Source organism: Aptenodytes patagonicus, chromosome 6 (genome assembly GCF_965638725.1).
Source record: "Aptenodytes patagonicus chromosome 6, bAptPat1.pri.cur, whole genome shotgun sequence".
Taxonomy (NCBI): Eukaryota; Metazoa; Chordata; class Aves; order Sphenisciformes; family Spheniscidae; genus Aptenodytes; species Aptenodytes patagonicus.
This window is the reverse complement of record NC_134954.1, coordinates 37,748,007-37,775,158: the sequence shown is the minus strand read 5'-3', so window position 1 is coordinate 37,775,158 and position 27,152 is coordinate 37,748,007. Positions and strand designations below refer to the sequence as shown.

The window sequence follows — 27,152 nt, the reverse complement described above, 5'->3', positions numbered from 1 at the left end:
GAGGGGAAGTTTGCCTCATTTAAGTAACTATTTGAACTGTATTCCAGCCAGTTCCTTTTAAATCTTAAACTAATATGCTGGTTATTTTTCGTAAAGCTGAAAGCTTGACTCAGTAACAATGTGCGTGGGCTATTGCCTTCAATCTTGCATTCTGGAGAGCTTTGAGGGATTTAAATTAAAATGTCACACATCTGCCAAGTTCTGATTCGTCGGTTGGTTTAAAATTGCCAATCTTGATTTCAGCGCAAACCAGTCTCGCTTTGGCTTTCAGCATAGAAGTACATCTTGTGTGTCTATGTGCGTGCACATGCGCACACATTCTTGGAGGTGGTTAGTTTGCTACATCTTGTATAGCTTATTTCTTTCATTGCTTTTCACTGAAGATAAGAATGAAAGTGAGAAGACCGAGTGGATTATGGATAGACTTGAGATTGTGGAAATAGCATGACCAATGACACAATGTAATTGAATCTGAGAGGTCTAAGCTGTTGGACAGATCTGCTTTGCACAGGCTACTTGACTGGGTGGGAGTAAACACAGACCACCATTTATTTCATAGCAGCATTATAGTTTAAGTTGTGTTGTTTTTTTCTCCTCCTGTGGTCACAGGAATATCTACTCTGAAATTTAATTTCCCTGCTTGTCAGTTGCTATGTTTTGCCCTGTTTTCAGCATGGGTTGAAGTGAAGTAAAATAAAACTATTAAAGCAGTTACCAGAACCATCAAAGGTGAAATGTTCTCGGATCCCTAGCATTATATTCCTGCAGGTGTGTCTCTTCTTAGATTTTATGTGATATATCTTAAATTATGTTGCAGGTTTACAATGGTCTACATGTTTGATGAATAGTAGTTTTTCCTGCTCTCTCCTCATTGCTCCTTTTGTTTGTGCTGCCTAGTAAATGAGGGGTCTGGAATGCATCCACTTGAAAAATAAAACTACTAATAATCACTTTGGAAGACCACCCCCAATCCAGAATATCTTGTGTTCTTCCTTCATCTTTCAGTTCTTTTCTACGTTGATATTGTTTAGTATACAAAGCACTAAATTAAGTCATCTTTAAAAGAAGGGAAATGCTTTCTTCATTTAATGTTCAGAAGCACACAAGATATCTAAATTTTCTTAGCTGCTGGTTGTCTTCTACCTAAAGAGAGAGAATCATATTTTCCATTTCTGAAATAGGGTACTGTGCATTCAAACTGCAAAAATATTTTTGTAAAATAAAGTACCTATTTCTTGCTTGAAGAGAGTTTAAAAATACTACTTGGCATAACATAAGTTCCTCAGCTAGCAAGAAACCCTTTTTGGATCTGACATTTTATAGATGTGATTATGCAATCTCTGTAACTTAAATCTGATACATATTTGGAGAATGATTTCAGGAAAGTTATTACATTTACCCTAATGCTACAAGTTGCATGTATGAGAGCTGTTACAAATTAGAAACAGACACACATTTTCTTTTCTTTTGGTCAAACTGACATGAAAAATATTGCACTCGAGTTTAACTGTTTCAGGCTAAAGTGTTGGGACTTGAATGAATGTCTTTGTTTTTATTTTATATTATAATGGAAGAAAATTTCAAGTAAACTGCACCAAGATTTAACAATCTGACTCTTATACTCTTCATTCCATTTTTCAATTTTACCAACATTAAATTTATAATCCTTACAGCATAACTAGTGAAAGGAGCAACCCAAAAGAATGGATTACTCTGTGAATCTGCATTTTTATTGATATATGTATACTTTTCTTTAAAAAGCTGAATAGCATGAGGAGCTATTGTCTGATTTTACTGAGTTTCATTCCCTTGTTTTTAAGAAATTGTATGTGTTGCTGAATATAAAAATCATGTTCCAAGGGGTATCTAATCCTCTGCTTTTTGATTCAGAGCTTGCTTTTGTGTAGAGCAGTGCCTGATGATAATACTGATATTGTAGTCCCATTAAGAACACAGTGGGTACATCTGTATTCCACGAGTTTAGTTGCCTCTCTGCCAGACTGAAATATCCTAAACCATGCATTTATCCTCTTAACATACTGAAATCTATAGCTGACCTGAATCCTTGCTTCTTTTTAGAAACTTGTGGTGGAGAATGTTGAAGTTCTAACACAAATGAGGACCAGCTTTGACAAGCCAGACCAGATGGCAGCACTCTTTAAAAGATTATCATGTGGGTAACTAGCAAGGTCCTACTAAAGATTTAGAATTGTTTTTTATCTTTGTAAAGGAAATGAGAAAAATTAATTTCTCTGTATTAAGTATACAGAAGCAGCAAAATGTATGTGAGCTCGTATAAACTGATGCGTCTTTTCAAAATTTTCCAGTCTTCTCATGTACAGACAAAATGAGATTTTGGTGTTAATTAGTGCATGGGCACTATAGTAGTGATGAGCTTTGAGCATCATTTCTCTTCAGGGATGATAACACATAGCTATAACAACCAGGCATGTAGCCATAGAAAAGAAAACACAGGCTTTTTTGACACACGTTTCTGAATTGATTCCATCACAGTGTAAGTTATTGCATTCTTTGGAAGGATTTTTACATGTAATTAACATAAGTAATTATTTTTGTTAAAAATAACTATTATAGACATTTTTGGCCTCAGGAAAACACAGAACTAGTGTTAGCATCCAGTATTGTCAGCTGTGTGTAATGAGTTCATTCCATGAAGTGGTTAACAGGATACTGAAAATCCGATTGTCAACTCAGCTATAAAAACCTACTTAAGCACTGTTTATTTTGGCTTTTTTAAGGAATGCCATTGTTTCAGTACCTTGCGTTTTTCAGTATTTTGCTAAATGTTTTCTTTCTCTTTTTTTGAAGAATTGAGCTTGTAAACAGGTTCTTGTTCACTATTGTTCTCATTTCTCTTCAGCTGTTGACAGTGTTTTGAAGAGAATGACGATTATTGGTGTTATCTTGTCTTTTCGGTCGTTGGCACAGGAAGCACTTAGAGATGTAAGAAATAACTGAATATCTTCTGAATAATTTTCTTTGTATTTAATTTAATGGAATGATAAGGTATTTGAAGCTTCACTATTTAGAAATGCTACCTCTTAAAAGATTGGTATGTGGGTAAAATGGCAATACTCATCCTTTTTGAGTACTGTTCAGAGAAATGTTACATAAAAACATACAGGTTTTAATTTGAGCATGCCTCTGAATGTTTTCTGTGTTTAGTACATTTCAAAAGCTTTCATTTCACTTTGTCTGCAAACAGCGTGATTTTAAGTTTATTAGGTTTTAATGTCTTAAATCTGCAACCTAATTCATATGCATAAAATAAAAACTCATTTTAAAAAAATTAAGTCATCCAGTAAAATAATGGTAGTGTCTAATTGATCATTAATATGGGAAGTGTTTTTTCTCATTTTGTATGTGTTTGTGTCTCTTAGGTCTTATCCTACCACATTCCTTTCCTTGTAAGTTCCATCGAGGACTTTAAAGATCACATTCCAAGAGAGACTGACATGAAGGTAATGTTTGGCCCAAAGGGTGATGGAGTCATTTTTTGGAGCTTACTGAAAATATGTAAGGGGCAAGACTCATGCTTAGTGTGAAAAATCCAGAAACAAAGAACACCCTTTTTTCCCAGAGAGCTAAGTAGTTGTGTATCTGCAGCCTCCTAATGTTCTGGGGTGTGGGGGGAACAACCAACCAACTGATAGGATAAGCACAAGTCTCTATCTGCCAGTGATCGCATTTGAGAACCTTCATGGAAAGAATTAAGAGTGAAATTTATCGAGTGTTAAAACATGACTAAGCAATAAAGGGAAGAATACTGAGCTGCTTCGTAGTGTGAGCAGTATAATTGGTAAAACTAAATGTTTCGAGGACTCTGTACGTGGTTGGAGCTCTGTGCGTGCAATAGCTACAAGTCTGATTCTGACTTTAAATTGTAAATTCTTGTGAACCCACCGTCTGAAATGCTTGGAAAAAAGCTAGCAGCTTAAATAAGGTGCCTTGCTTCTGAATGGTAGTACCTTTCCATCCAAAAACCCTTGTCGGTACATCACGTGGCTTCTGGACATGTATGCACAGTTGCTGCAGCCTAGCTGTTTTTTTAATCTCTCATTGCAGCTTGGAGCCTATGAAGGTTTGCAAGCTTCTTAATGGTATTGTGGCAATCTGATTTGCAGAAAATGTGTAGTGGTATATACATTGTGCAACTCTTGATTCACTTTTACAGAAACAATTTTTAGAAATCCGCTCTTGAGCAAAGTATGGTTTCTGAGGGCCACAATATGTTGTTGTTCCTGAATTTGAAGCTTATGTTTTGCTGTTTACTCTTGAGGAAAGAAACTTAAGTTCTGTTGTGTATGAAGATTCACTAAATTAAAAAAAATCCTTCTCCTTTTTAAAAATACATTACAAGAACAGTTCAGAGTCCATTATGGTGGGCCTCATGATTTCAGAAGACACGGTTTAGCAGTCTGTCTAAAAATGAGTCAGAGGTTGCATGAGTAAGATAAGTTACTGAAATTTCACATGTATGCTATTTCACTCCAAAATATAATCACATGCTCTCTGAAACTTGCAATGCTGATAAACAAGCCATGAATGTTTGATGTCCCAGAAAACATTGAAATTCATACCACAATAGAGGAATTCTGTGAAAATGCTATGGAAAATTACCATCAAGGATACCGGCTCATGATAAAAATTACATCAAAACGATGCAAGTAGTATCATTTTGCACATCAAAGTGCAAGTGCCTTCGCACTTCTCAGGAAAAGCCTTTCTAAAATTCTCACCTATAGTTACAGAGAAAATCATTGGTCACCAAAGCATCACGTTCCATTATTGGACTTGAGTCAGCATGCAGAAGAGGTGAGAAGGGAAGTTCACTCCTTACTTTGCCTGATCTTTTCAGAAAGCACCTTACAGCCTCTGGTATCAAAGGGGTCCTGAAAAATAGGGTAGGATAAAGGCTGCAACAGTAATCATTGAAGACAGTATTTTACCATTGATATTTTTAAGCTGATGATAACAGATCATTTTAAACATCTCAGTGGATCTCTAAAGACATCATTGAACTCATTTGTGTCAGCAGATACAAGAAAGCATAGTACTTGTTGCTTCTCTTCTGAAAGTCACTGGAGTAATTTGGAGTCACTGGAATAATTGGATGGCAAAAAAAGCTATCTACTGCTAAATAAAACCAGGCTGAGGACTGTTCTCTGGCTTATGCCACGTAGCACCACCTGGTTGCCCATGCTTCACGTAATATTTGGCTGTTGGCCTTCTCTGAGCCTGCTGTAGTTCCACTGTGATTCTTGAATATACTTACTTTGTGTGTGGGTTTTTTTTCTAGTTCAAAGTGTCTGGAATAAATTCTAAGTGCTGTGGTACAGTCCACCGTGCTGGTGTTCACGTGATACCAACTGCAGATGTCACATTTTGTGGTGTGACGTGATGCCATGTAGGCTTGTTTGAGAGTACATAGCTTGCCTGGATAATGTTGGAGGACTCTGCATGGAGAAAGAGCCAGACCAGTGTAGTCTTGTCCATAGTGCCTACTGGGAATACTGGGAACTCTGACATGTGCTACCCGCAACTCTGCCAGAGCTTTGTCTTGAAAACAGCTTGTTGGAAGGGCCAGAGCTGTGCTGTGAGCCTGCTAACAATTAAGCCCTGTGGACAATCAGCAGTGCACTGTCTGAGCTTTCTCCTGGCCTTGTCACATACAGCAGTGCAATTGTAGGCAACAAAGACTTCTTTTGGGACAGTAAGGCAGACTACTTTTTCTTAAATGAAGGCATGTCAACAGACAGATCTTTACAAGGCTTTGTACAATGGGTTGGGATAATTGTCCAATTGGGCATATTTTAGGACATAGTAACATAGTAATTTCCTACGTATTGAGTTTACAACACAAAGCATAAATAGCTTTAAAGCTGTTGATGAAATAAATACTTGTTATGAAATGTTATTTTTATTTTAGTATCCATGAAACTTATGGTTTGGGGTGACCGACAAAATGGGGATTTGTTCTCCTTTTATTTGTTTTTGTTGTTTTTTTTTAATATTAAATTGTTGGGCTGTCTATACAGGCTTTGTTTCTAAACAGGCTTGCGTTTGTTCCACTGTTGCTCCTTAACCAGTTTGTTGTGAACCAGCTCCCGTCCAGATGCTCTGTAATTCTTTTAATGCAGGACTGTACTCAAGCTAATATCATATGTCTTGCTGACAGCATAGCACTGTGTGAACAAAATTGTATGCTTTTCATATCAGAACTTGCCCTCGGGTAGCCAGGCTGGAGCACACGAATAAGGATAATCTTGCACAATATCCCCTACGTGCAGCTGACCAACTATATGTGAGAATTTATGGGCAAAGTGTAAAACTTCTCAAATGTTAATGGCAGTAAGACACGTTGCTAGCATTTCCCGTACTCCTTTGTACTTGGTATAAACCTGCTTTTGTAGAGAGTCATCTGAACTACAGCTTCAGATACTTTCGTCCAGAATATAAACTGGGGAAAGAGAGAACTGTGTTGCAAGTTTGTTAATGGCAATAAAAGATACAGCCTGGGACAGGCTGGAAAATAGAATACGTTTCAAAATGTTCTTAGTTCCTCCAAGTGTTAGGGCCACTTAGAGTCTAATTCTTGGCACTTGGAATCACAGGACACTGAATCTGTATCAAATTTGGCTGTTGCAAGATTTCTTTTCTGCCTTACTCTGGTATTTCACCAGCTTGCGACTTTTGGCTTTTGTCTAAAAATGCTATATTTGCAGATGTTAGCTGATACTTTAGATCTAGTAGAGAAAATCTGTTAGTTTCTTTTGAACAGTAAAGATGTAGAAACAGCTAATTGGAAGTCAGGATGTTTGCTTTGGAGGTAGTGTAGAATACAAGCTTTGTTTGGCTTGACAAAAAGAAATTATAATCTAGCACACAAAGTACTGACCCAGCTGTTCAATGTAGGTTAGAAACAAACAAAAATCTAGAGTGTCTCTATCTTGTTTTAGCCAAGTCTCTGAAATTCCTTAGTGCCTCAGACTCTAGTATAAACATTTTAAACATGACAGCAAAACTGTGCTTCATCATGTTTATGCAAAAAGCATTCAATGTTGTCTTTTTTGTAATTATCTTTCTTCTGGTCCTCAGGTGGCAATGAATGTATATGAACTGTCATCAGCTGCTGGATTACCTTGTGAGATTGATCCTGCCTTGGTTGTAGCACTGTCTTCCCAAAAATCAGGTAAGAAGTTACAACTTAAAAACTACAAGTGTTTTTTTTTTAAAAAAAAAAAGGGGGGGGGGGGGGCGCGCAAAAAAATAAATGCACCCAGGCATGGAAGTGTTTGAAGTGCTAGGAGGAGACTTTTATATCTTGGGTCCTTTGTATTCCTTCGATGAACTTCATAAATAGCATAAGAACATGTATTATTTGTGCCTGCTGCCTACTGATGTGTTAGCTTGAGAGTCTTTTCAACCACATATGAATTAACTTGTTGACCTAGAAAAGGATAACGAGTAGATGTTGAAGGAGTTTAATAGCTAATGGTGAAAACTGCTGTAATTTAAGGACAATGAAAATAGGACTCTATTGTGAACGACTACAGACACGATCAGTGCTGTTGTACAGATCTTTAACAAATCTGTGTCACGTAAGAGGCATTAGGAGCTGAAATGCCAGCTGAATGCTCTTCATGAATTTCACAACATTGTGTTACTGGTGTGTTATACAAGTGTTAACATGAAGCTTACAAGGGGAAACATGGTAAAATAAACATGTTAATGTTCTAACATGTAAAGTGCTTCCTCTTATTTGCTTTAAAGCAACACTGTCTAAGCTTTTCAGTTTTGTTTACTCTGGCAGGTTCGAAGGCATGAATTAAGACTCTTAAGTGCTTTTTGACAGTCTTCAGCTTTGTTCCCTGTCTTCCTTGCTGAGCGCTTTATTGCTTTTTTGCCTGTGTGTAATGGATAGTTAATGTTATAATCAGATCGTGAATATTTTAAATGCTGCCTAAGTTGTTTTTTCTTGCTTTAATAGTAGTTATTTTGGGAAGGGAAAATACAGCTAATTCCAAGGGGCATTTTAATATTCAAACTTAAATGTCAAGCACAATTTCTTTGTATCCCTTAAAAAAAAAAAGTTTATTTGTTTTATATACATTATATGTATAATATACGTAGGTATATCTTTGGAAGATAGCTAGTATCTGAAATGGCATTTTAAATAGATTATTTTCATTGTGGCGCAGCTGTGAAATGTTGAAGCTGGGTGAACAAGACGGAATTTCTGTGTATTTTCATGATTGGTTAGGATCTTGTATTTTGATTCTCACCTTTGCAGTTTGTGGTATTTTGCTTTTAGTAATTCAGTTTTTATAGATACAAGTACTGTATTTCACCAACTGTTGACTTTTTTTTAAACTAATCTTATGCTAATGTGTGGTGATGCTGCTATTTTTGAAAACACAAGGTTTTAGTGTGAATTGAGGTGAGCGCACATCACCTTCTGTTTGTTCATCAAAAGAAGAGTGCAAGAGAAGTTCTCCTCACCTCAAAGCAATAACTGGATCTACACCAGCATGTAAAAATACTATTCTGCTCAGCATATTAGTCTTAGTAACTAAATGGTTAGAAGTGATAAAGTGGCAGCGGCTTGCCTTCATTCTTGTAGATAACAAACTGGACATTTTGAAGCTCCACCCTGTGTCTTTTGGCAAGGCTGCCATAATATTCCTCCTTTCACAAGTTTATTGTTGTTGGGTTTAAATTTCAGTTTGGTCAAACATTTTATACTCTAAACTACCTGCAGTTGAAAGGAAATATTTTAAGATTACTTCTTTAATTAAAGAACTTTGGTTTTGTTTTTAGAAAACATTAGTCCAGAAGAAGAATATAAAATTGCTTGCCTTCTCATGGTCTTCGTGGCAGTCTCCTTGCCGACTTTGGCTAGTAATGTGATGTCTCAGTATAGCCCCGCCATTGAAGGTAATGTAGAGTCAGCTAAATATTTGCTGTGAATGCTTTCTTCATAATAGTCCTGGTAGTTTCCTGAATACGTTTGTTTTACATTTTATAGTGAACATTTAAGTAACTAAAATTTAAAAATCAGTTAGCCCTAATCCAGGAAGGTTCTTCTGAAAGTTGCTTTAAAAAGCATTTACTTAACTCTTGTTTGAGATTACTTTCTATGAAAAATGAGTCTTCTACTTGAGATTTTAAGAGCAGTTCAGATACTGTAGGGGGCAATCTTGTGCCAATATGTGGAATTGCTAGAGCATATATTCTACATTAATTAGCGTGAGACTTACTATGTAATAGTATAGATGTTTTAGTAATCTTTACGTTGGCTTTGGGCCACTTATACAAGGTGTCTTTTCTATATTTAATATGCTCAGTAACATGAACAGCATAAAAATTTTGAAAACAGAATCTGGAAGGTGTAAGCTGTGAACAGAATTACATCCTATGCAGTAGTTCAACTGTCTTATTTAAAAAAAAAAATAAAAACCTTTGCCTCGAGGAAATTCTTTGCAGGTAATCCACAAAAAAAAAGTTCTCTTTCAGACAAAATTAAGTTGAAAAAAAAAATGACTGACAAAACTGTTCCAACACATACAAAAGTCACCTTTCAGCTGTTCAAGCTATTTCCTTTGTGATGTGTAGCATGGCTTACATAAAAGACCATGTTTATTCTGCATCCATTTATTGGGTACAGCGTGTGTTTTCTATTTTTTTAAAAGTTGCATTATTTTTAACCTGGTCAAAATTTAACTCACAAAGAATGTCTAAACTGACTTCTGAAAATTTAAAGTATCGGGAAAAGACCAAAAATTCTGAAAGCCACCTTTATCACTTAGCGTAGTATGCAAATCACTTTTTTTGAGAGACCCGAGATTCTTGTTTTAAATGGGGTTAATCAACGTTTTCTTCAGTTTTGAGAGATTAGGGATTTGTTAACTCCAGTTTCATTTTAAACAGATAGTGTAGCCTTTTGCCAATTGTGAAAAAGTTGGATAAATCTCTGATGCAATGAGTAGAACTTGAACATGTATTTGAAAAGTTATGAATTTTAAAGCTAACAGCTTTTTCTGATGAAGAGGGAGAATAATCTGTAACCCACAGAGTTGTTTCATGTTATCTGTACGCTTACAGTATTTCTACGGCTTTTTGTGAGCTTTTTCAAAGTCATGATGGCCGAATGAAAATCTCAGAATATAGGCAAAAACGGGGAACATCAAATGTGATTGGCAAGGGGCACGGCTAGTAACTTGCTTGTTAAAGAAGCAAGTTCTCTTAACTCAGTCCAAATGAACTTGCTTATGTGTGTTTAAGACCACATTTCTTAAATATGACTTGTTTATAGTTTCATAAAAGAAATCCTCTGGAAGCACTTTCTGCTACCAGTTTCTCCTTCAAAAGCATCTTACCTACTGCAGAATCTCAAAACTTATACTACTTGCCAGGGGGACAGAACTAAAAGTTTTTAACGGTGATTGTATTTTCACATTCGCCCCTCTGCAAATTTATTTCTAAGAGCATCAGTCAAGCTAGCTAGAGGTTCTCCAGCAGGTTAGAGCTCATGCGGGTTTGCCTTCCTCAAACTCCCCTCTCTTCCAAGGACCCTCTTAGTCCTCAGGTTCTTAGCAGGCTGAAACAACAGATAATTCTTATCTTCTGCCTGTTTTATATCACGTAGCTTAAATATTCCAGTTTCTGTGATTTCATTTACATTCAGTAACTCTTAACATGAAGTCAGTCAGTTTCAAAGTGGGTTCTTAAAGTAAGTACAGTTAATACGGTCTCATAAAACTGTGACTGGAGAGAAGTTACATCTAGAACTTAAATAAAGCCTGTATTAAGAGTTGCTACTGATTTTGAGATGTGGCCTCTGTATTATGTAATTCTTTACTGAGTGGGCTCTTTTTTATTGAGAGAAAGAGTCTGGCAAAAGGAATATATAAAATATGTTCGCTCTACAGAAATAACTGAACAAACAGAATAGACCTTGTCAGTCCTGCCTTCCTTGCATATTACTTTTTCCTGTGTTCTGCCCTTACTGTAGAATACCTGGTTTTAGACACTTAATATAGATGCTATTTCCAGAATGAGAACTTAATAAATGCTGCTTTTTATGAAGTAAATTCCCTGGACAAATCCTGAATTTATCCATCAACAAGTCACAGATTTGAAGGAGTTTCAGCTTTCTAATCTGGCAAGACATACCTCCCAAATACAGACAGTTCTTGGACAGCTTTAGCAATGTCTGCGTTCTCTCTGCCTACTTCAAGATCAAGCCGGTTTCTTCCACTAGCTCCAGATAAAGGCCCAGACTCTTAACAGACCTTTACTTTTGTTCCCGGTAAGAAACCTGAACTGCTAGTGAAATATCAGGCTAAAGGACTCATTTGTTGTCTAGAGGCTAGAATAGAACACTAGTCTGCAAGAGACGTAGCCTTTTCTAATACTTGAAACCTGTCGCAGGTTGGAGGACAATTCGTCAGTTGAATTCCCTTGCTGATGCTTTTTCTACAGTCTCAGACATAAAAATGAAGTCACTTCAAAAAATCAAGCCAGTTCAAAAACAAATATAAACTTAAGTCAGCAGAATTAAGCAGAACAGATGTTCTTGACTGATGTTCAAGAAAAGTGGTGATTATTCTTTTTTGGACTAGCATATTCATGCAGCAATATTTCATTAAAAAATAGGAGATGTAGTAGGAGTATCAACTCCGGGGGGCCTGCTGGTGGAGATCCACAGGGATCTTTGCTGGGACCTACTAGTCAGCACATTCACAGAACACCCAAAAGGGGGGCTGAAGAGTGAGGTGAGAAAATTTTCATATCATGTGAAGTTATTGAGGGTATTAGAGGAGTGAAGATCTGCAGATAGATATTATGACGCTGAGTAAATTGGGCAATAAAATGACAGATAAAATGCATTTTAAGTAACAACAGTGATACGCATGGGGAAAAAGGTTAATTTTTCACATGTGGAGTGATGGGGTCTAGTTGACCTCGCTATTCAAGCATGATCTTGGAGTTACAATAAATGACTGAATGAAAAAATGAGCTCAGTGCTCAGCAATGGTCAAAAAAAATTGGTAAGAATCAGCAGTGTTTGCATGCTTGAATGCTTGTTAAGTCCTTCAGAGACCACCTCCTTTTCGTATGGTAGGACTTTCCCAAGATAGTTGCCCAGGTGTCTATTAATTTTGTTTTAGAGTGGTAGATTTGACTTAATTTGCCTAGAATAGATACCAGGCTTACTGAGGAACAGTTCTTCTGCTCTCTTTGAAAACTGGTGTCATTTAATCACCTTCCAGGCCTCTGAAGCCTGGGTGAATTTTAGGCAAGATGTTATGTACAGCAATTAGCAATTAGACAGTTTTGTTCTTGAGTTCCTGTAGATCTCTTGGGTGAATGCTGTCCGGCCATGACGACTTGTTCATTTACACAAAGGGGAGAAAGACAGCCAATTAGCTTGAAAAAATCCTGCTTGCACGTGTCTTTTTAGCCTAGTCAAGTGGTAATACTCTCAAGTTTTGTAGAAACCAAATAAACTTCTACTATATTCTTTTTCCTTATTTCTAAAAGCCACAGGGATCTTTGTCAGGTTGTTGTGGCCATTACAGCATTCAGAAGGGAGATCTGTATTTCTGGTGGCTTCCCTGATACCAAGTTCAGTGTGAAAGAGTACTTTGCTGTTGTGTAAGATGCTAAAAGTTGATCTTTCATTGTGACAAGTCTGTTTAGTCTTTGGTGATGTATTCCAAAGTATTCTTTGGAAAATATAATTTTCAAACGTGATGCTGAGGTAATTTGTGTATGTTTTTGTTTAGGGCATTGCAACAACATTCATTGCTTGGCAAAAGCTATCAACCAGATTGCTGCAGCTTTGTTTACCATCCATAAGGGAAGCATTGAAGATCGTCTTAAAGAATTTTTGGCTGTATGTATAACTTCATTTCTAGAGCTAGCTCCTCTAAAAAGAGGGGAACTCTCACCCCCTAATGCCCCTCAATCCGTTTGATACATAGTGTTGCTTGCGCATTGCTGTCATTAAATTATCAAGGTGTTTGTCATTGCAAGTGTTACCTTTACAGTGGCAATCAGCCATGAGTAATCTTAATCACAAGGGCATACTATAAACATTTAGATTAGTATGGATGAGTATTGATTAACCAACATCTATTCCAATTGCAATATTGCTTCATAATGCTTGTAATGTTACTTATTTTCCTGTAGTAATAGATTGCAGAGAAACTAATATTATTGTATAATACAGTGGTGATTTTGATTAGGAGAAGGTCACGTGTGGGTAAGTTACTTTTTGAAGTCTAGCAATAGGTTAAAATTCGTACCTTAACAAGAAAAGTATCTGTTGACTTCAGGAAGTATTTTCAAATTCAGGTAGAAAATGTAGTATTAATTTGGGATGCAATGCAATTGATTTCATATAAATCTGGTTTTGGTGCACAAGAGAAAAAAGCGTATCGTTAAGACAAGTCTATATGTAGATTAAATTTAGTAGTAGTCCTTTAGCAATAGTCAGCTTTGTGTGATGTTGGAAAGTAACAGCAGCAAATCAGTACAAGTGTCATAATTTTTTTTCAGTATAATCCGTAGTATTTTAGTAGATACCATCTCCTACATTGTGTGGCCCATGACTGGAAAAAGAACTGTGCAATGCATATAGAGTCAAGATTCTGTCTAGCAGACTTTTTCCATGATGTGTTGGACTCTCTAGTTTATTTTACTTTTTCAAAGAAGGTAACTCCAGAGTGGCTTTTGAGTTGTACCTTTCGAAATGTCTGCCCTTCTTAAGCACAGTAACTGTCTGATAGCGGTATGTTACAGGGATATTTGGGAAGAGGGATTTTTATGCTTCAGCGTAGGTTGAAGATCAAAGCTTCTGAAATCCTTAGCGATGCTTAGAAAAAAAAATGAAAAGCCTTTAGGTGGTGGTGATGCACTTTAAATACATTTTGGTGCGCTGCTTAAGTAGAAACAGAATTTTTAAAGTGGCTCTTAATTAGTCAATACTTGAAGGGAAACTAAAGGCTAAAACAGCAGCTTCACTTTAATTTCTAAAAATTACTACTGATTTTGAGTGATTCGTGATTTTTGCTGTTTGGCCTTGAAATGTGAAAAAATATCCCTTCCTCCCCTTATTTTAGGTGCCTTACTCACTTATGGGGGTGAGATAATGGTAACTTTCTGTAACTAGAAGTCTACAGAAACAATTTTTCTTTTTTTTCTTAGAAGGATCTTTCACTTCTGGAAATTCATTGCGTTTTGTAAAACAGAAAAAACCTTTGGCCATTGACCTTGTCTAATGCAACGGCTGGCTGTAAAAGATGAAAGAGAAATGGTTGTGTCAAGTTGCATACATTTGACAAGTGAAGGAAACCAGTATAGTTTCATGTGATAAAAACACTTTTGGTATGAGGTTTGCATTTTTTCAGTGTTTACGAACTGGTTTCAGACCACTGCTTTTACTGCACAGACCATGACTTGATGGTTCGGATATTTTGTTAATCTTTCTTTTCTAACACCTTTTGTATATCACTTACTGTTAGCCTGAAAGAAAAACATTTCTCTCAAGAAGAAAATATACTGCTGGAGATGATCTGCTTTCCTGTCAAAGTTAATTAAATATGGAAAAAACTTACTCATCAGTATTAAATAACCTAGTATGTACTAAGATTCTTTTGAAGTATGCATAGTCACTTTACATTACAGGTTGATTCATGACAGAATTTGGTCAAGAGGAATATTGATTTAGATTTTTAAAGTTAGTATTTTAAGTTGAAATCCATTGCTGGTAAACAGGTGGTTTAGGCACGTTGCTATTGCTTGATGTGAGGACAGAAATGATGATTGTACATCTGAAAGTTGAAGGGGGGTCTTCTCAAATTTCTGTAACGTATGAAAACATGGGTTATCAATGCATCTGCAAATTAAGTATTTTACTGTGTTCTGTCATCCTGAGCTTGTAAATATCTAAGTCCATGTTAGAAGTTTCTGGATATCTTCTAAAACTAGTATTGTAGGGTTGCTCATGGTCTGATAAAATATTATTCATTTACATTTAGGATGACATTTCTTCAATTAAAAATACAGCTCAGGAAGTAAAACTCAACTTTTTCGTCTATTGCAAAATGGGTATAACTTCAAACGATAGAAACCTCAATCACTTTAAATCTTACAAAAATGCAGTAAGTTACATATGTATTGGGAAGGACAGAGAAAGTGGGATCTTGATCCTATGGGAGTTCTGTCATTGATTTCAGTAGACTGTTATAATGGTCAACCAAGGATTACAACTAAAAGTTCTTTGCAATAAATGAATTCACTTTTTGTATTAAAATATCACATATCACTTATTAAACACTACTAGAAATAAACAAAAATGGCTCCCTGAGACTAAAGCCCAGTGATGATTCATGTGCTCAGGATTACTTAACTTACCTTTGTAGTTACTAGTACAACACAGTGTCCATTGGCTAGGATACTGATTTTTTCAGAAAGGTTTTGTGTGTGTGTATAGCGAAATAGCAGAAGCCGATCAATGCATTGTTTTATTTATTGCTTTGAAATACTCATTTTATGTAGCTTGCATCGTCTAGTCTACTGAAGATTGGCCAGGAGACGGACAAAACTACTACAAGGAACAGAGAATCTGTTTACCTACTACTAGACATGGTAAGCTTTTGTCTATTTGTGTTACTAACTTAAGGAATAGGCTCCACAATGTGTCATTCAGCAAGGGAGTTTTGGGTGTCACATTGGGTGTTGCAGCTCATCAGCCAGTGGAAATAATTTTTTATGTCATTCTTCCTGGCATTCTAATGTTGGGAATTAATTTTTTTTCATTCCCCCAACACAAACACACACACACATTTTTATCATTGTCCTTTGTTGCCTACAACATTGTATCACATTGTTCAGATCGTTTTAATTGTTCACTTAGTTCATGCGATACTAAAAGGAAATTTCACTTTAAAGAAGTACTGTTCAGAGTGGGGGGGGAAATCCTCTCTGCTAAGAGGTTCTCCTTGCAGTATTCTGTGTCTTTTGGAAGTGGCAGGAGTGCTATATGACTACAAGTATAGGAAAGCTGTATGACTAGCTTTGAGAAGCAGTGAGTTTATAGTAATGTGTTTCTCCCCGATGTCTAAACTTTGTATTATTACTTTTTGCTATGAAATATGCGAGTGGTGGTGTGGTGCAGACCAGAAGTATCTCCATGAAATAGATTAGCAGCAGCAGCCAGTAGAAGGTGTTCTGCAAAACCTTGTGTTTCTGGTATTTTTCAGATTGTGCAGGAGTCTCCATTCCTGACAATGGATCTCTTGGAGTCTTGTTTCCCTTACGTCTTGCTGAGAAATGCATACCATGCTGTCTACAAACAAAGTGTCACATCCTCTGCCTAAGTATCTACTTACTGGAGATAAGACATAGCACGCATCTATGTGGCCTCAGTTTTATCTGTAAACTGTGGAGCTATTTTACTTTATGGCCTGATGAACAGTTTTGTGGATTATAAACTTTTTCCATAAAGTTGTATTTCTGATCAGTGGTTTCTTAATATGGTTGTACTACAATATAAGCTTGGTTGATTTTAGGTTGCACATTCATGGAAAATCTTTTTTCTCATTTCTTCCTTTTTTTTTTTTTTTTACTTTAGAGCATCAGTTATGTTTAAAAAATACTACTTCTGCTATATGTTTTTTGATATTGAACATGCAAAACAAAAATTGCTTGTTTATTTCCCAGAAGAAAAATGTATTTAGTGATTATTTTAGATAGTGTAGCTTTCATCTGTGTGTAAATTATTTCATATAGGGAGAGTTATAATCTTGTACCTATTGTTCTTATTGAAAACAAATATTGGATGTGCATTTCTGTGAAGTAATTACAGCATTTCTAGTTTTATTTTGAAACATTCACCAATCTACATACTGTGACACTATCTAACATTAAAAATGTTATAGGACTGCTTATCCTTCAGACAGCAAACCTCTCCCGATATTCTTAAACAACAGCAAGTGGTGTTGTTTGTATAAAGCATAGTGGAAATTTTTTTTAAACTAACTTCTGTGGTGCCCTGTTGGCATTAACACTACCATTGTACCCTGCTGTATAATAAACATTCTTACACATTTATCACATGTTGATAAAATGTTAGCCCTTAACCACTTTTTATATGTTTTAAATTTTTGAAATTCAAGTGTACCTTCCATAACATACAATAAACACTAGACTGTATTATCTGTAGGTGAATTATTTTTAATATAAATGTTATCCTAGTATTTTAAGCTTAAACTGTGCTGTTGTGCATTGATTTACATCTCACAGTTCATTAAATATCAATCCTTAGAGCTTTTATGTGAAGACTTCTTTTAATCCTTCACCTTTTGGCTTCTGCAATAGTGAATCTTGTAAAAAGTTGGAAGAAGAAATTAAAAACAAGGTAAAAAGTGTCAGTTTAGTGCCATTATCCTTTAAATCTTAATTTTACATGATAAAGCAAGAAAAGCATTTATATAGTACGTAGCGATGCCAGTTGTACCCATAGAAATAAGTGTATTGTTAAAGTATAAAACTTGAAATAATTATAAAACAGGAGAGTGTTGCTAAAACGGTAACATCAGCCATTACTGAGACAGATGTATAATAGGCCTTTTTTATCAATCGTGCAAATTGGCATGCAGGATAGCATCAGCTCATTTAGCCTGAAAGCTGACCAGATGGTTGTGCTCTTTAATCCACAGCATATAAAAGCTATGTGTTTCTCAACAGGCTCTGGACATTGTATAGAGCCCCTGTTCTTGATGCAACTTATGTGCATGCTGGTAACTTTTCCTATTATGAAAGAGCTGCTCTGTGCTCAGTTACAATAGCTTCCTCTGTCCAGAGGAAAAAAGTACTGGAATAAAATTGTCCTAAGGAAGTAAGACAGTACATCTATATTTTTCCTAATTATGCATTTTATGTTATAACCATGGAACTGTTTTTAAATTGATAACGTAGTACCATAACGAATAAGTTTGTTCATAAAGAAGTTAAGTCGAATGCGAGACTTAAGAGTTCTATTCTGTAATATTTATAATCTAATACGTTTAAATGTCTTGATTTTAATTAAGATTTTGATTGTAATGTAGCCTTTTGTGGAAAAATAATGCCTATTTTCAAGACTGACTCTTGAAAAACTCAAGTTTAAGAAATGACCTGTTTTGTGACTTTAATCTTTTTAGGTACAAAGCACTTGTACTCGGTTGTTTACCTCGGATCCCTGTCAGCTTTCCACTGTCTGAGGTGTTACTGAACTAGGCCTAGAAAATAGGTAATCTCTGACAAACAGATGACGAGTGCAGTATCTCTGCAAGAAGCTACTTCTGACGCAGTCAGATTAGATTTAGCCATGAACCTTTTAGACTCAGTAGTTTCTGTGGGAGCCCTTACATGATTGTGCTGTACCGTCCGGCACACAAATGCCTGAGATGATGCCTTTTTAACTACCCTGCCTGCAAGAGCTCAGAGCAAGCTCAGAACCAAACCGAAGAACGGGAAAATTGGGGAAGAATTACGTGGACTCATCCACGTATCGGTTGGGCTTTGGAGGCTTTCTGGGTGGGGGTGGGAGGGTGTCCTTGCTTTGTTCTTGCTTGCTGTATTTCTATTATTTCTGGTTTCAGCTGAGCTACCACAAAGCTATTTAGGGTTCAGCCTGCTTGTGGAAGGCAGAGCACATCAAGCATAGTCCTCAAGGCAACCTGTGTCCATGCCCTACACAAACCGTAATAAGCCTGTCAAACCAAGTTTGTTGGGGAAGAAGGTAGAGAAGGAATTCTTCCTCTGGAGCTGGCAACACCATGTCCACAACTTAGTAAGTTCAACTGTTGACATTGTATATTGAGTCATCTCAGGTGGCCTTTTGTGCATTTCCAGATATGTTTGTAATTCCTGGAGCACGAAGCACAGATGACTGAGCTGGTCCCATATGCAGCCAGTTTGGATCAAGTGTCTAACTCACGGGGGAGGGCTCTGCCCCATGTGAGAAAGAGCATGGAAGAAGAATGTCCTGTTGCTGCCCAGAAAACTATTTTTATAATTTAAAAAGACGTGTCCATCAGGACAAAAGATTACCATTGAAAACAAGAGCTACTGTTAATCCTTTTTTGCTGTAGCAATTTGTTTTCTAGATAGGAAAAGGAATTGGTAACCAAACTTGACACTTGGAGTATACTAGTTTTGATGCACTGGAGAATGGCATTCTCCCCAGAAAATGTTGAAATGAGGCCGGTGATTTGAGGAAAGATATGAGCCTTCTTCAGCAGGTCATCATGGGCTTGTATGACTTCAGAGCTTACTCATTCCAGATTCAAGAATTCTCGACCATATGTAAATATGCCTTGCCTCTAAACTGTATTTTTGCCAAAAGTTTCCCTGGTCCTGGGATTCAGCACTGTGACTCATACTAAAGAGTGAGCTCTCAGTTACTTACCAGTAACTATTATAAATTCTGTAAGTTCGGGTATGTCTGAACTAATGCTGTAACATTTTTTTGGTGAACCGCTCCGTCAAGCTGAACCAAACTCAAAGCTAGGTTTATAGGTGTAGCCAGTTATCTTGTTGAATCAATAAAAGAGTTTTTTAGACATAGGTTTCAACTTGTTTTCATATTCAAATTCAAGCCTCTTTTAACTCCATAATACATTTTGGATACTATAGAAGTAATTTATTTTAGTTATAGTCACTGCTAAACTTGGCTGGTATGAATACAGGGAAACTGGTATGAATACATTTCAATCCTTGTGGCTAGCCCTGAAACACTGACACGGCTGGCTGTGCAAAGCAAGGTAATTTAAATGACAGTTACACACATTTGATTTGGTTTCATGGTTGAGGACCACCGTTTTCAGTGTTGTCAAATAACCAGTTTTCAAAATACTGAAGTTCTGCCTATTTTTTTCTTTAAGTGCAATTTTTTGAATCGTTTTTATGATAAAGGTAAATCTTCCCCTGAAATAACAGAAGTTTTTTACTTGAATTGATCACTCCTTGTATGCTTTTGCTATTCGTCATGTTATAAAGTCTGTAAATATTTGTACTAACACATAACAAAATCAAAATGGCCCCCTGACCTGTGTCCAAAACCATATCTAATTTGCTATTAGTCATGCTGTTTCTAGTACTACTAGGTCAAAACGACCTGCTCACTGGAGATAGCGTCAGTGTGTCTTACACAGTTCAGTAATAGCAAATGTTGGTATTAAAATCAGAATGAAAAGCGTATGTTGAGCTTAGCGTAAAGCAAGGGGATTTGAATAGTTTCTTGTGTAGACTTTCAGGCTATTGCCTTGTTCATGATAATAGTAATCAAAAAGTGCCTTCTCACAAATAATGAAGGTAAATAATAAAAAGATTATACTGACACCTGTGTGAGTACAGATGCAAGCTGCAAAGCTATTACAGCTGAATGTTTAAAACCCTGATGCTAGTAAATCCAGTTCATCGTCCATTAACAACATAATTTCATATGTTGTTAGTACTCACTTCAGGTTGCGAGCGGAAGATGGGGAAGGCATTATCGCAGGTTACCTGCAAACTCTTCTGCCTTTGCCCTCCCTGCCCTTGTCACTAGCCTTTGAGTTTGGCTAAATTTGAGGTAAACTCGATGGGCAGCCAGTGCAGAGAACGGAAGACTTGCATTTGGCAAGAGCAGTATTATTTCTGAATACAAATTAAACGATAATCTTTTTAATAATAGAAAGGACACAATAGCAACAACAATGAAACCATTCCTTGCATAGGCACACAAAGGAAAGAGAAGTAAAACTAAGCATGCACTGTAAATTAATCTTATGCTAATTATGGTGATACAAAAGAGTGAAAAGAAAAGGGAGGTAAGAGGGGAGTTGAAAGTGGTGATCACAGAGTGCTCAGAGAAGTTGGGAAAGTCGTTGCTCAGTGACTCTGAGTCCAGTATGTAACTCTGAAGTCTTACTTGACACTTCATGGATTAAATCTAGATTGTATCTCTCAGACTTCAGAATTGCATTTAAAAATTTCAACTGAGGTGTCCTCTGTTTTCCACTCTGTACATGAAGCAAGCTTGTCCAGCTTTAGGATCATTTGTAAATAAAGGATGCTTGAAAGTGTAAAACTTCGAGGCATTTCAGTATGAGCATGTGTTTGCCAAGACCGAGCCAGCAGAACTGGATAGGAACATCTCTCTCATGCCTGTTACAGTGAAACGCTAAAGATGGTCTGTGCCATTTGGATTCAGTTCCATTTATGTCTTTAAAGTGGAAGATGTCAGGAATGATGTTCAGTGTTACAATGAGATCAGGTAAGTGAAAGATTTCATCTTGGCAGTTTATTACTTTGGATAACAAAGCACTTGAAAAAGCACTGCTGAAAAGCAGCTGAGAAAACGGGCTGAGCCTGTGACACTTGCTTTAGAGGTAACTTTATTAGGGAAATAATTGCACCACTATTTTCATAACGATTTTTGTTTGAATGCCAAGAAAATATGTCAACTTTTATCTAGTAAAAGCTCAGAGGGAAACCATAGCAACAAGGCAGTAATAATGCATTTGAATTCTATCATATAATACTAACTGTTTGCTGGCTAAACCCATGGTGGCACAGGCGCCGGTTGAAAGTGGTTACAATCATTTGCTAAGGGGTGTGTGGAATCAGAGTTCATTTGGTTTTAAACGTGTCTCTTCAGCTGGTGGAAATGAACACCGTCCCGTGGATTTTGGTGGTCGAGCTGACACTTAGCATAGTTGCAGTAGGTATCCCATGCCTTTAAAGAAGGATCCTGGAGCATTTCAAACCAACATCACCGTAGAGCTTTTCAAAATCCTAGTTACTGGCAGAAGATCCAAGCAGCAAAAAAGAGAAGTTGTGCCTCAATATTGTAATTTTGCAAGTAGGTGATGGGGACGGAGAGCAGCAAGTAAGGACGCAGCCTCTGGCATAACGTTGACATGCCCAGACCTCAATTTCTAGGTCTATGTGCCGTTAAGCACTCGGTGACCCTAGTGTGAAGGGGGAGAATGAAATTAAAGCCAGTGATAACCACTGAGGACCGTTTTAAAACCACCATATACGCTGCTTGATTTAAGTGGGACGGGGCTGTGAGGGTGTGGGTAGTCTGCAAAAGCATTGGAGCTGAGATGCAAAGCAGATGAAACCCCTGCTGCCTTCTCCCTAAGGAAAGCTACCAATAAAAAATCCTGTCGTACTGGAAAACATCTCTTTCTAAACTTGTATTCTAATGATTCCAGCATGGTGACTGACAGCCCTGTGAACAGAGGACGGGCTCACTGGGTATTTAGTCCTTAGTGAGCAGGTAAAATACTCAACCTCTTCTAAGTCACAAAACCTTGATCAAGTTTATTCCTGTCCAGTTAGTATTTGTGTGTATGCTTGTGAGCTATACTGCTAAAAAAGGATTTGTGTTTCCAATTTTAGTGAGCAAGCCTGTGGCTTTGAGGAGAGGAAAAAAGCAGCATTGTTGTATGAACAATCTATAAATGTGCGGAGAAAAATAAAACACCAAAAACTAGCCTGAGAAAAGCTTGTTGGGAGGTTAGTTTTATGGATCTTGTGAAAGAAATGCTAGGGGAGGGATAGTGAAATGGCCACACTTAAAACCTATTAATATTAAAACCTGTAAATATTTTCTGGAAAAATGCCACTAGCTTTTTCCCTTGGTATTAGTTGAGCTATGGAAGTTTGTTGAGTAGAGAAGTAAAGCAACTGTAAAACACTTAGTAATCAACACTGTCATCCCATTATTTCACCTTTTTTTCCTTTTTTTTTCCTCCAATTTTTTGGTTAAAAAAACATTCTTTATATCAGGGAGCTGGAGGAAGATAAACTTGTTAATAATTTCCTGGGCGTGATTTTTCTTCTGCCACCACCAAAGTATGTGTGGGATTAAGAACTATGATCTGAAAGTCCCAAAGTTCCCCAAATATCCCCCAAATCACTTTTTTTTGGGGGGGAAGAACTTTAGCATGGCCCAGTGCCTACTTTGAAGTGATTGTAAATCACCGGACATACTGAATGCTGTGGACTGCAGCAAAGGGCTAAAAGATCCGGTGAGCAAGGAAAGGGTTCCGCAGAAAAACAAGATTTTTCGAAGAGACTGGGCACTTGCTTTAGGCTAGGCTGTGGATTATGTTATTGGGTAATGGCTTCACACTTAAGTAACGTTGTGGTATTTGTGCTTATAGACCACCAGTTCTTCCTTAATTTTTGTGAATCTTTCTATACCTATTTTTTACCTTCATTACTATCTCTCACAGAAGTAAAAATAAAGTGGCAAAACATGAACACCCTCGCGAAGTCACAGCAGCGGCTGCAGCCTCAGCAACTGCCTGATTTTAAAGCTTTTCAGTAAGTCAGAACTGGGACAAGAAACTGAGTTGTGAAGTTAAAAATAGGCATCACAGAGCTACTCATCTGGAAAGCATCGTCGGCTGTGCATGCTTACTGCTGTAAGGGGTCTGATGGAGCAAGGGTGCAATCGAGGCGCACGCGTAAGGCAGCTGGGAATCTTAACCCGGTAGAGTTAAAAACGTCTGTGTGCGTGGGTTGACTTCTTAAAATGAAATTGCTTTTACAGGATTAGATGTCATAGATTTCGGCTTTCTAGAGCATCTGCTGTTTGTGTGGCTCGCAGGTGTGTTAGTAAATGCTCTCAGGAAAGGTGATGTTTCTTTTCCTAAACTTGCTGAGGTTCCCATACAGAGCCCTTTGTGATCCCACCAGTAATTGCTAAAAACATGAGTAAAACACACACGAACTGTGTTGGCTTCTATTTATAGGTAATACTTGATCCTAGGGCATGTCAAACCCAATCAGCTCCCACTGAAATCAGCGGTGAGTCTGAGTTTCAGCACCTGGCTATATTAGGCTGTTACTGTAAAACTCAGCTGTTTGTGCAGGGCTTATTTTTAGGCACGGGTGTGATTTTGGTACTTAATACTGCTGGGTGCTGCTAATAAATCTGGGTAAGCGGGAGCAGAGGCAGACTCGGGCTGTGCAACCGGAGAGGCTGTAAATCTGAAATAGTAAATTTATGGTTTAACAAAATTAAATTCTGAGTGGTTATGGCCTTTAAGCTAGGCATCTCAAGTTATTTCTGCAGGGGCCAGACTAGAAATGCTGCGTAATGTATATGGTATTAGAGAGCTTTGCAGGGTTTTTTGCCTTAAGCGCTCCATCTGGAGCCGATTATAACTCAGAGAGGGTTCAGTGGATTCTGTTGTGTCTCTAGTATGGCCCACAGTGGGAGGGAAGGATGTATTTTTCATTATCTGCATGGTCATCGTAATAAGGTATAGCAATTTGTCGCATTAGAATAACGAACTAAATGCATATTTAAATTGAACGTCTGTACATAATACTACCACAGAGGCTATCTAGCATTCATAAATACTTGAGCAATAGTTTAAGAAAAAAAAAAAAAGAAAGAAAAATATGTATGCCAGGAAGTGAAGCAGAGGAGCATCTTCCCCGGTGTCCCCTCTGGTGCAGCAGCAGGTTTCTGCCACCGGAGCAAGAACTGTCTTCAGGACACTTAACTGTGTTTCAGTCAGTACAGTTAAGTGGCTGTAGATGGTTGCTCCTCATCTCTGCACTGGGGAATTGCTGTATTAACACAGACTGATGAGGAACGGTGGAATGGAATGAAAATGGAGCTACTTTGCTCTGAAACGCAGGCAAATGCTTTCCCAGTCTTAAGTCTGCAAGCCCAAGTGCTATCCAAGCCGACTGCTTTGGGTGTGTGATCAGCTCAGCTCCCTTTTGCCGTTTTCTTAGTATTTTCCACAATGTAAATTATTTTGCAAGTATTTAGACAAACATGGTAGTCTTACAGCACTCGCAGTACTGTTACCTGAAGGGGCACCTTTGTGGAACTGGGGCCAAAATTTCTGTTCTTAATGCCTCTGAAAAATAGGCTCTTCTCACATTTCTTAGTTTTAAGTACCTGTCGGATGCTTTTGCCTTATTTTCCTATACTTTTAGTGATAAACTTGCATGACTGTGAAAACATTCAGATATCTTCATAGAAGCTCTTCAATGGAAACAGAGCTGTATGTATGGTGATACATCAGAAGAAGTACTTCCGCTTTTCTGTATTGTGAAATGTGAAAACGTTCTGAATGTGATCACAGGCTTTAGGCTATTCATTTACAAAGAAAAGAGAATTACAGTGGACATGATACTTAGATGATTTTAAAGATTTGGAACAATAAAAAGTTCTCCGATACTAATTTTTAGTTTTGTGCAGTGGTCGCGAATTTGAGCAGCTATAGAATATAGATAGAAAGCATTTATTGCCTCTGAATTGAAGATGTGCTCTCCCAGAGGAAAAGATGGAAGTTCCATCCGTTGCTTTACTCAAATGTGTACTTAATGCGTGTACAACCCGGGGATGAGGAAAGTTGTGGACGTCACAATTCCAGCTAAACAAGAAACGGGAGCATTTCTCTTTCCACTGGCATCTCTTGTGCTCAGATTTGCACAATATATCCACCACTATTGCACTTAAAATGAGCTGCGAGGATTGTGAGAGGAGGATTGCAAAGGCACGTCAGGAGGTTCAGCTTTTTTGTCTTCTGCTCTAAGTCTCTTCAGCATGGCTGAGTGCTTTGAAAAGCAATAAATCGCTTGCAATAAATCTGGCTGTGCTTTTCTGCAGGAACAGCAATACAAGTTCCAATGTCCAGGTGGAAAATCAGCATTGCAGGTAGGAAACTTCAGTATCGAGAAGCTGTGAGCCCTGACATGGCCACAAAAATCTGCGAAAATCCCAAGCAGCAAACAAATTCACCCTGCAAAATGAGACTTACAGGGGAGGTGCATATGAGTGTATGTCTATGTCAATAGATTGAAAGCCTACGATAGGCAATATTAAACAGAATTGCTATTGGCATAATGTTGTCTTTCAAATGCATGTTAGTGGGGCTTTAAAGATAAAGCGGCATATTTTCCTAGCCATACTCTTAATTTTACCAGTAACATAGGATGCAAAACACTGGGTGAACAGGTTTTTTTGCTGGGACCTCAAGAAGACAGGTAATGTGAGCAAATATTAATACGAAAAAAATTTACTCTAGGAGGCATGCAGACCCCGAGGGCACGGGATAGTTGTTGATGAACTCTCTCATAAAAACAGCCCCAAAAATTACAAGTCTGAAAGAGACTGCATTAAAAGAACCTTTTCTTCTTCCTTGCTACTTCCAAGTCATCTATGTAGAGGCTTGAAAGATTATTAAAATAAGTAAATAGTCCCCTGTGTTTTGTCTACCTGAAGGAACTGAAACAAGGCTGGAACAGGAAATGTACAATAAATCCCATTTTTATGACTCTCTAAGTCAATGGTTTTATGGTTTTAGTAACAGCCGTGTAAGAAGTATTTTAGGGGTTTGTTTTTGGTGAGTTTCTTCATCGTTTTTGGTTTGTGATTTTGTGTTTGTTTTTTTAAGGCAGTATATGTAAGCAAATTAAATTGTATGTAATCCTGAGATTGCTACAGAAAGGTTCAGGAAAGCAAAAACCTGTTCTGAAGAAGTATTTTTATCTCAGCCAGTTTTCTTCTTAGGAACAGCCTGAATAGATATGGTCATGCTTGCACTTTTTTTCGGTTGGAATGGGCAGGAGCAGACCATAAAACATAGTACCTCGTTTACAAACAGCAGCCCACGGGGCACTTGGGCAGCCTGAACCAGTAAGACGATGGGAAGCCCACCAAGCAGAGGATGGGCTTGCGTCTTCTCTGAACACTGCCGCAGGTTGCTGGTCTGAAGGGTCTGGCAGAACATGCAAACTGAAAGGGAAAAGGTGACTTATAATAATGTCACCTAGAGCTTGCAGCCTAACGCAAGCTGTTCCCTACAGTGCCAATGGGGTTTATGGTATCTAAAATATAAATGTGCCATGCAACATGGGCCCTTCATCATCAGGGTAGTTGTTAGACCAGGAAAAATGACATCTGTTCCGCATTTTTTTTCCTGATCTTTGCTTTAATTTTCCCTTTCTGAATTTCACCTCTTCCTTGTTCGTTTTAGACACGTACTCATTTCTCAACAGGTCGTAACAAACTATAGAGTTATATGCATCCACAATATCTACTTAATATCATTCCT

General features: G+C 37.5%; 1 protein-coding gene across 5 annotated transcripts in view; it reads left to right on the top strand.

The window, feature by feature from the left end:
* Nucleotides 1-17,364, top strand: part of NCKAP1 (NCK associated protein 1) — a 61,799-nt gene extending 44,435 nt beyond the window's left edge. For all 5 annotated transcript variants that reach the window (XM_076342162.1, XM_076342161.1, XM_076342164.1 and 2 more), the window contains 8 exons: nucleotides 2,080-2,173; nucleotides 2,882-2,964; nucleotides 3,402-3,482; nucleotides 7,120-7,213; nucleotides 8,842-8,958; nucleotides 12,813-12,922; nucleotides 15,589-15,678; nucleotides 16,293-17,364. In XM_076342162.1, the coding sequence (XP_076198277.1) occupies nucleotides 2,080-2,173; nucleotides 2,882-2,964; nucleotides 3,402-3,482; nucleotides 7,120-7,213; nucleotides 8,842-8,958; nucleotides 12,813-12,922; nucleotides 15,589-15,678; nucleotides 16,293-16,409 (786 nt within the window). In that variant the 3' untranslated portion in view covers nucleotides 16,410-17,364. The remainder of the gene's footprint in view (nucleotides 1-2,079; nucleotides 2,174-2,881; nucleotides 2,965-3,401; nucleotides 3,483-7,119; nucleotides 7,214-8,841; nucleotides 8,959-12,812; nucleotides 12,923-15,588; nucleotides 15,679-16,292) is intronic.
* Nucleotides 17,365-27,152: the final 9,788 nt, after the last annotated feature.